Source organism: Tigriopus californicus, chromosome 2, assembly GCF_007210705.1.
Source record: "Tigriopus californicus strain San Diego chromosome 2, Tcal_SD_v2.1, whole genome shotgun sequence".
In the NCBI taxonomy this organism is placed as follows: Eukaryota; Metazoa; Arthropoda; class Copepoda; order Harpacticoida; family Harpacticidae; genus Tigriopus; species Tigriopus californicus.
This window is the reverse complement of record NC_081441.1, coordinates 2,749,917-2,758,628: the sequence shown is the minus strand read 5'-3', so window position 1 is coordinate 2,758,628 and position 8,712 is coordinate 2,749,917. Positions and strand designations below refer to the sequence as shown.

At 39.3% G+C, this 8,712-nt stretch overlaps 3 protein-coding genes across 3 annotated transcripts in view; 2 read left to right on the top strand and 1 right to left on the bottom strand.

Moving 5' to 3' along the window:
* The window catches only part of LOC131876812 (uncharacterized), a 2,088-nt gene extending 844 nt beyond the window's left edge, over window positions 1-1,244 (top strand). Inside the window, exons 2-4 of the mRNA XM_059222310.1 lie at window positions 506-630; window positions 702-925; window positions 986-1,244. Of these exons, the coding sequence (XP_059078293.1) occupies window positions 506-630; window positions 702-925; window positions 986-1,175 (539 nt within the window). The 3' untranslated portion in view covers window positions 1,176-1,244. The remainder of the gene's footprint in view (window positions 1-505; window positions 631-701; window positions 926-985) is intronic.
* Window positions 1,245-2,823: 1,579 nt separating this feature from the next.
* Window positions 2,824-4,948, top strand: LOC131876813 (uncharacterized). The gene is made up of 4 exons (XM_059222311.1): window positions 2,824-3,127; window positions 3,622-3,746; window positions 3,814-4,037; window positions 4,669-4,948. The coding sequence occupies exons 1-4, from the start codon at window positions 3,022-3,024 to the stop codon at window positions 4,847-4,849; spliced, it is 636 nt and encodes a 211-aa protein (XP_059078294.1). The 5' UTR covers window positions 2,824-3,021; the 3' UTR covers window positions 4,850-4,948.
* Window positions 4,949-6,810: 1,862 nt separating this feature from the next.
* LOC131892678 (uncharacterized) lies at window positions 6,811-8,691 on the bottom strand. Its single transcript, XM_059242503.1, has 2 exons — window positions 8,157-8,691; window positions 6,811-7,312 (listed from the first exon to the last, which is right to left on the bottom strand). The coding sequence occupies exons 1-2, from the start codon at window positions 8,285-8,287 to the stop codon at window positions 6,979-6,981; spliced, it is 465 nt and encodes a 154-aa protein (XP_059098486.1). The 5' UTR covers window positions 8,288-8,691; the 3' UTR covers window positions 6,811-6,978.
* Between the last annotated feature and the right edge of the window lie 21 nt (window positions 8,692-8,712).

Sequence of the window (8,712 nt, the reverse complement as noted above, 5' to 3'; positions counted from 1 at the left end):
TAGGTTAGGTCAAGTTTAAAAAATGTAGCATCGCCAACTAATTGGTGGAGAATGACGTCTACCGGAAACCGCAAAGCATAGGTACCGCGTCCCCCAAAACGCGGTACTTTTGCTCTGCGTTTTTCTCCAGACCAATTTCCTCCAAGGACTTCCATGTCTAACTAAAGAAAATAATCAAAAGTTATAAGTTACACTGAGCGATAGCAACATTTGACCTGAAACCAGTAAAAAGCAATGCTATAATACCACAAAGGTTGTTTTTGTATGTTTTTGAGTTTAAGAATAGGGTATTCTCGGTATCAATTGCAAGATTATAACCTATGTTTCAGATTTTTTTAAAGTACCACCAACATAGTTTGGCTAGAAGTAAAAGGAAAAAAAGAGCCCTACTCATTTTTTTCAAAGTTCATAACCTGTTCAATTCCGAAAAGTGCGACAAAAGTAACGAACTTGATAGACTAACATAGTCATTAAATATCATAATGTGGGTAATTTGCCATTACAGTTGTGCTTGGGGTTTATAATTTCGTGGACTTTAATTTGCCAACCATGCCTACCATAGTGGATCGAGTCGTATTCATGACCCGTTGGCAATTCTTAACCATTCTCACCTTCCTTCACATGCTCCAGGTAATACTTAGAATTCTCAATGTAATCAAAAGTGCAACTCATTACTTGACGAAGGATGGTCTGCTTTCCAGTTTGCATTGCACAAACGTGGGACCGTGGCATGGAACCCAATGAATCCAGCCACGGTCAAATTTGTCGAGGTTGAAAATCGAGTGCTGACCAATTCCGTGGAACAACTGATCTTATTTTTGGGCACCACTATCATTTTGACCACATATTTGAAAGAGAACCAGATGGCACTGATCCCGATTTTGATTATCACGTGGTGCTTTGGACGATTGCTCTTTGGATACGGGTGAGACAGTTCGTTTCCTTAATTTACGTCTGCTTCTTTTATCTAATAGGTCTATTTCAGATACATATATCATCCCATCTATCGAGCCCCAGGCTTTGCCATTAACTATGGTATAGTTTTGACCTTGTCGGCTGCCCTCTTTTACTTCACATTCTCCACTCAAATGATGCTGATGACAATTCCAGCCGTCGGATTCATGATTCACCACATTTACACCGAATTCCTCTTTTTGTTCACCACAGTCAAATGACTATGTCTAAACTTTATCATTAAAGCTCTTAAATATTAAATCTTTAACTCTATGAGTGGAGTGTTCAGAGCCGTTGACCCAAAGGTCATTGATTTCATTCCGTTCAGGGCCATATCACTTTCAATTGCCCAAGAGTAAATTCTATCTAGGTCCTTTGCAAGGCTACTGGAATCTTGGCCATTCCTACCAGAAACTAACTTTGTATCGTCAACATAAGAAGAGAGACTGGCAGTAATATTAAACTTTTGAAGTGGGGCAATGAATATTATAAAAAGGAGACACCCGAGGATGGAACCATGGTGAACACCTGATTTGACATCATGAAAGTCACTAAGGAATCCCTCGACCTTTACAATTTGCTTATCATGAATGAAGCTTCTTATCCAATTGAGAACCTTGGCTTGGATCCCAACATCATGATATCTATTCAACAAAAGGCCATGATCTACTTTATCAAAGGCCTTGGCAAAATCAAGATATACAACGTCAACTGACTCATGTCCCTCTCGTTTCTCAAAAATGTGCTCTTTATGTTCAATTTATTGGGTCACCGTGCTAAAATGTGCTCGGAACCCATGCTGGCTAGGAGGAAGGGCTTCATGAATAGCAAGAAATTCGACAAATTTGAACTTCATGATCTTCTCAAACACCTTCGCAATATTCGAAGTGAGAGAAATCGGCCTATAGTTGCTAGGGAGTGACTTACCTCCCCCTTTGAAAAGTTGGAACAATATGAGCGACCTTCAGAGAAGAGGGGAACTTGCCCTGGTCCAAGATGCAACGCATCAAGTACGAGGAAACAGAACCTGTGAGCTTGTGAGCTCCTGTTCTGGTCATTTTTTTTTGCTTTACATAGCATTATTCCGCTTCCTGCCTATGTTTTTGTGGCAAAATGTTTGCCAAGCCAATGGCAATGCATGATAGGAAAATCATCTATTTCCAAAGTTTGAATTACTAAATTTGCAACAAAGTATCAATCTTAGGGGGAAACATGCCTCATGTTTTCTTTAAACTGAGGAGGCGAAGGACACATTTAAAAAGTAAACATGAATGTTTTTTTTTCTAGGTCTTGACAAATGATTGTTGAAAATTTGCTACCATGACACAAAAAGTCACAATTGAAAAACAATATTAGAGATTCTAGAGCTTATAAAGCTTTCTTGTTAGAAACCTGTGCCTTAAATTATGGAACTGGGGTGAGTTGGAAAATTTGGTGCAACATAACCATTCAAGCTACAGGAAGATTTCCTGTTAGCCAAATGGTTGACAACTTCGCTCTGAATCAGGTCTTTTAGTTAAACGTAAATCCTTCAATGTTGCTAAAAGCAAAACAAAATTTCATAGAAAGTTTGGCCTTATCAAGTTCCATGAGAAGGGTTGTTCTAAGCAAGGCTGTAGCATTTTTCGCCGTTTTATGTGCATGAGGTCATTGAGGTATAAGGTATAACAAATGGATCAGAAAAATATGACCTTAAACGTTAAAAAAATGGGCTGATTTTCTTGGCTTTTTATTGGTAGGTGCTAGGCCTAAAAAGTTTCTTTTGCTTCGGACTGCCTTGTAGACTGGTTGTTCCGTTTACAAAATATTTGACATTACAATCTTACTTAATTTATAAATTATACGTTTCACAACGTCGTCCAAAAGTTTACAGCGTCTGAGAAAAGATGAACAAAAACTGCTGTCAAAAAACGTAAAATGGGCCCTAAGGCAGCAAGAACAAAACTGGAAGAGAAAAGGAGCCAGTTCGCACAGTACAAAAGCTCCATCGAGTGCCGTTTCTAGAATTTGAGAATTTGTTGAGTAGAATTGGTGTCAGGAGAAGGTACTGCAGATAGGATTCTCACAATGAACAACAGTGAACAAAAATATGTGGGTTCGGATTATTCCCAAACAACAGCCATGCCAAAAATCAAGACCACCACTATGATGACCTATATCATTTTAGTTCTTGGTAAGCGTTCTAATTTGCGTTATAGTTTCTTTATTGCTTCAGAATGCAGTGCTTTACAAAAAAATTATAACTCATGATTATCAACAAAACTTGAAACGTTCATGAATTTCTTTGTTTGTTACATTGTATATTCTCTTAACTTTAATGGGAATGAAATCCTCAGCAAATCAAAATGGGATTTTATATCATAGATTTTGATGCTTAGATATGCTGGGAATATCTTGCTCTTTGAGCAAGTGCCATTACGTTGGCTCTGTAGTCTTGAAATCGAATTGTTTACTAAAAAGTGAAAGCGATTGTGTTATTTCCCTAATGTTATTCTATGCATCGGAAAATAATCTTTACACTACGATATGAGATGCTTCAAAATGCAAACCTACACTTAGTATAGATAATGTGCTTTCATCATGCATCACTTATTAGGTAAACATCATCAAATCATAATCCCTTGTCTTGTAATTTCGTTATCAGTACCATTGCCATTTTCATCGCAGTTATACTTGGGATCTACAATTTCGTGGACTTTAATTTGCCAGCCATGCCCACCATGGTGGATCGAGTCGTATTCATGACCCGTTGGCACTTCCTGACCGTTCTGACCTTCCTCCATATGCTTCAGGTAGCCCAAAAGACCGCTCGTCGCGTCTTTTTTTTGGTTCGAGTTACACGCACTCCTGATATTGCAGTTTGTTTTGTACAAACGTGGAACAGTGGCGTGGAATCCCATGAATCCGACCACAGCTCACCTTGTCGAGGTGGAGAACCGTGTGTTGACGAATTCCGTGGAACAACTGATTCTGTTTGTGGGCACTACTACTATTTTGACCACCTACTTGGAAGAGAGCCGGATGGCCTTGATCCCAATTTTGATTATCACGTGGTGCTTTGGACGATTGCTCTTTGGATACGGGTAAGAACAGATGTTTGTCTTTCAGTTAGCAATCAGACCAGACTACAATTTGATGTTTACCAATATGACATTATCTTCTTTTCAATGGTGAGTGCTAAAACCAGAGGGTTGAGCCTCGCCCAGCCAGTAAGGCGAGCCGTGTATGAACCATGAAAATGTACATAGGTAGTAAACATATGAAATTTTGATAATTAATCAGTCTTTTCTTCTAATTTGGGACCAGTGCAACCGTGTCAAGTGTTATTACACTCGGCAAAAAATTATTTGACCAGGTATTGTCATTTTTGTTTACCTCGAAAGCAAGCCACCTTACCATTCCGATTTGGTGCAAAAAACGTGACCAGTTTCAAGATCAACTCTGAAAGACAAAGCAACCTAAGTGACAGCATTGAACATTGAACCAGAGATCACCAGAGATACTGCAGCACCAACATGTCTAGAGTAATTATGTTTTTTAACGTTCACAAATGTCGCCGTAAACAAACTTTTTAAAAAATACGTTTAAGAAAAAGCTTGTGATAGAAACAAAGTAATGATATGAAGAGATTATCCACTCTTTCAATATTCAGAACAGTGTCACCAATAGCTGTTCAAAATATGCTTCTCCCAAAATTATGTCATAATTTTCCAGATACATCTATCATCCGATATATCGAGTTCCAGGCTTCGGCATCAACTACGGTATCATTGTGAATTTATCAGCAGCCCTGTTCTACTACACCTTCTCGACTCAAAGCATGTTCATGACTATCCCTGCCTTTGGTTTCTTGATTTTCCACATCTTCGCAGAATTCCAATTCTTATTCAGTTAATAGCTGGACTAAACTCCTACGTGAGGCTGGTCAGCCAGCCCAAATCAAAAGGGAATAAACCATGCCTAAATTGATAAATAAACATCATATGACAAGTGATGAGCCGAAAGAACAATCGTCCATGCTATTAACTTCGATAATGCTTAATGTGCCACAAAAAAGATTTAGCTTTTAAATGTTAGTGTTGTCGAAACCAACATGATTCGAAGTTTTTGAGTTTTTACTTGAGAACCTCAACCAGGAATGAATTTGAATCAATTATGCATTGTTGTTTTGCATTGTATTTGCATACTTTCTGGAAAGAAAATAGTAAACACTGAGGCGATTCGAATGTTCTGAGGTGACTTCGCCAGTGCTTGAGTGTCCAAAAGCGAAAGTAGACTCCTAAGTTAGCCTCCAAGTCGTATTTATGCGCTCAAAGTTCTTCACAAATCCAGTGTTAACTTAGTCCATGTGCAATAAATGATTAGTTATATCTACACAAAAGCTCTGTCCTTGTAAAGCAACAAAAACTACAAATTTCGCAACGAAGTGCTACACACTCCACAGATAAGTAATGGTTGGATCACTTTGTTTTCCTCACTTTACCTTGAGAATAAAAGAGGATCTATGAATGTGTTAAAAGACATTTTCTCCAGTGGGCAAATAGTTGCATACACATGAAACCTGTTCCAATAGGGTGACATATTTATGGACTTTGTAACCTCTTTTACGATTTTTTTTTCGAATTCAGCTCAACAAATTTCAAATCTCAAGTAAAGCATGTGATTGAAAAAATACAAAGATGCTTCAAATAATGTTGTTAATATTGAATACAAGCTGTGTCATCTAATACCATATTATCTATACTTACACTGTACTTCACTTTTCTAGCGCTAATAGCGTTATTTCTTAGCGTTTTGACCCGAGTTTCATCTCATTTTACGATAGGCTTTGGAAACAATGTGACTACAAAACTCCAAATGTTGGAATATAGCCAGGCTTCGGTGGACTCGAAATGAAGTACTAGATATTGCCAAAAATCAAGGTAGTCATCTAACTACAGGGTTGGGCGTAAAAACGGTTACCTAAATTCATTGTAGCATATTTTGTGAAGCAAAGTATTGCAGGCTTGACTTGTAGCAAACCCGGATGTCATTGTAATTTACACTGATGAGAAACTATTTGATGTCATGAGAAAATTTAATTCTCAAAATGACATGGTGCTCTCCACGGACATCTCAAAGGTCAATCCCAGCATGAAGACTGTGTACCGGACCCAGAAGCTGAGCTCCATCATGATATGGTGCGCCATAGCCAGCAATCGCAAGAAGTCGCCAGTTTTCCGGATTCCAGATGGAGTAAAAATTAATAAAGAGGTACATCTGACATTCTTGAAGGAGCAAGTGCTTCCTTGGATTCAAAGAGACTTTCCTGGGCAAAAAGTCTGCTTTTCACAAGATTCTGCCCTTGCCCATGGAGCAAACGTCGTCCAAGAGTGGAGCCAACAAAATTTCGACCATTTTTGGACCAAGGAGATGTGGCCTCCTTCATCACCAAATATTAAACCCCTTGACTTTGCCATCTAGGGCATGGTGGAAAAGGAAGCAAATGCCGTCTCCAGGCCCTCCAAGGATGCTTTGATGTCTGCAATTGCGAAATCCTGGGCGGATATCCCAGAGCAGGCTGTGTGTGCCAGCTGTGCGGCTGTGAAGAAGAGATTAGGTCAAATTGTGCGGAATCGTGGCGGACATTTCGAATAAATTTTACATGAACTTAATGGTTATGGCACCAACACTTGTTTGTGTTAAATTAATGTAAATTAATTAATTAATTTTGTTGTCAAATAAATTTTAAGTGGTAACCGTTTTTACGCCCAATCCTGTATGGAAGTATCAAATTTCATGAATGTGTTATGAAAAGGGACTCGGCGCCAACGAAAAACAGGTCAAGGGCCATATGAATGACACGAGGAACATATGTTGTTTTCATAGAAGGAATCTGTTTAATAATGGTCAACAAAAACGAAAAAGAAACACAGGACACACCTGGATTGAATCAGACCAAAAACAATGGAGGACAATGGTTTAACTTAACAACGGGGAATGAATAATAGGAGTGGTTTTGTGAGTCGTCGATTTGTTCCAGATCTAGACCTGGACCTTCCAGAAGGTGTTCTTATTGGCCACCATAATGACATCAAAGGTAGGTTCGCCGTCCTCGGAGGTGAAGGTGAACATTTGGGCGCCTTGCTTCACGTCGCCATTGGAATGGGTGACGCACTCGGCGATCACGGAGCCAGTGCCCAATTGGTAGTTGTCGGTGTCGTGGATGGTGTAGGTCCCTTGGGCTTGGGTGGTAATTCGGAGACCCTTCAATTGAGCCTTGGCCGTGGGAGCGTTGATGATCACGGTCCAATCCTTATCGCCCGTTTGCGTTTTGGTGTAAACGATAGGAATGATGTTCTTCCCGCCCTCGTCGGTCCTGAAACACAAGTCAATCCGGAAGTGATTGAGATTGATGACATTGTCTATATGTGAGCGAGTCTCTTCCTTCATTTGTCTCAAGGACGTGCGATGGGGTTTCAAGTATAAAATTGTTGTAGCACACTATGATGTGTGACTAAACTATTTTACTCTTTCAAAATGCCATAAAAAAATCGACAGCAATGGTATGCTATGATTTATCAATCAATGAAATCGAGGCAATGTGTTTAGATTTAAAATACAAATATTTTTTCTTGCGACACGCAGTCAATCCATTGCGTAAAACATGAAGAAGTAAAAATGCTAATGCGCGAGTAGGGATGTACAAATGTGGATAACATAGTCTTTGTATGTTTTTATTGTTCCCTTTAGGAGACTGGACCTTAATTTGTGAATTATGTACATTTGCATTTTGAAGCTTCACTCATATTTTTAATATGCTTTCTGGTTATGCAGCCACTTTCCATACCTTTGTGATTATTTAGCCCTAAGAGTAATGCTCTTCATCAAAAAGAGTTCATATGCGTCAAAATAGATATTTTCATTTAGCCGATCATCGCACGAAAGAGTAACGCAGACCAAATTTGCAAATTTTGTGAAGATTTTCTCATGCACAAAATCCAAGTTAGAGACAATCGCTCCCAAACTTATCACTTTTTCTGCCATTCCTAAAAATAAGTAAAAACACTTGAATATCTTAGACATAAATGAACTTATGAGCCCATTTCCACCACGACGAATCAAAATTCATTGTTCTGCCCATTTTACTACTTCAATTGACTGACACTTGAAATCGACTCTTCTACCCTAAAACAAGTCTGAAACAAACTTGTTGTACTTACTCGGGCTGGAATTCAATTTGTGCGCCGTTTTCATCCTTGTGACCAGGCATGTCCACATCGCAGTTAGGAGCTCCTGAGCTGTAAGCAAAGGCTGCTCCCACCAAGAAGGGTAACACCACCAAGAACTTCATTGTTCAATTTTTTTATAAAATCAAATAATGGATGAGGAAAGAATCAAAGGCAGAAAAAGAAGTTGTCTTGCTTAAAGGTGCTAGAGAGATCTCTCCTCTGCCAGCACCGATTTCAAACTGAGCGTCTCAAGCAGGAAGAACGAATAGAAAAAGGTATTTTCTGACTGTTCAACGCGACGATTCCGCTGGATCGTCATGTTGACGGATAAAGAACTTTCGGGTGAAGGGCAACACGGGATCCAGAACATATTTGAGCATGGTTTCGGTGGCATTTATGTTCTTGCGGTTTTTTGCGTCGACGCCACCAACCATGAATCGGTCATGTCTGACCGCTTCTGGCGTCAGGATGCATTTGAGTGCACGACGAGCTTCCTGCTTTTATTAACACACCAAAGAGTCTCATCTTTGGTTTGTGTCGTTACTAA

What these genes read in the sequence shown, in the direction of transcription:
- LOC131876813 (XM_059222311.1), top strand. Translation starts at nt 3,022, where the DNA reads ATGAACAACAGTGAACAAAAATATGTGGGTTCGGATTATTCCCAAACA. An exon ending in CTATATCATTTTAGTTCTTG is followed by an intron (nt 3,128 to 3,621) that starts GTAAGCGTTCTA and finishes TTTTCATCGCAG; the next exon opens with TTATACTTGGGATCTACAAT. An exon ending in CCTTCCTCCATATGCTTCAG is followed by an intron (nt 3,747 to 3,813) that starts GTAGCCCAAAAG and finishes CTGATATTGCAG; the next exon opens with TTTGTTTTGTACAAACGTGG.
- LOC131892678 (XM_059242503.1), bottom strand. Translation starts at nt 8,287, where the DNA reads ATGAAGTTCTTGGTGGTGTTACCCTTCTTGGTGGGAGCAGCCTTTGCT. An exon ending in CAAATTGAATTCCAGCCCGA is followed by an intron (nt 7,313 to 8,156) that starts GTAAGTACAACA and finishes CTTGTGTTTCAG; the next exon opens with GACCGACGAGGGCGGGAAGA.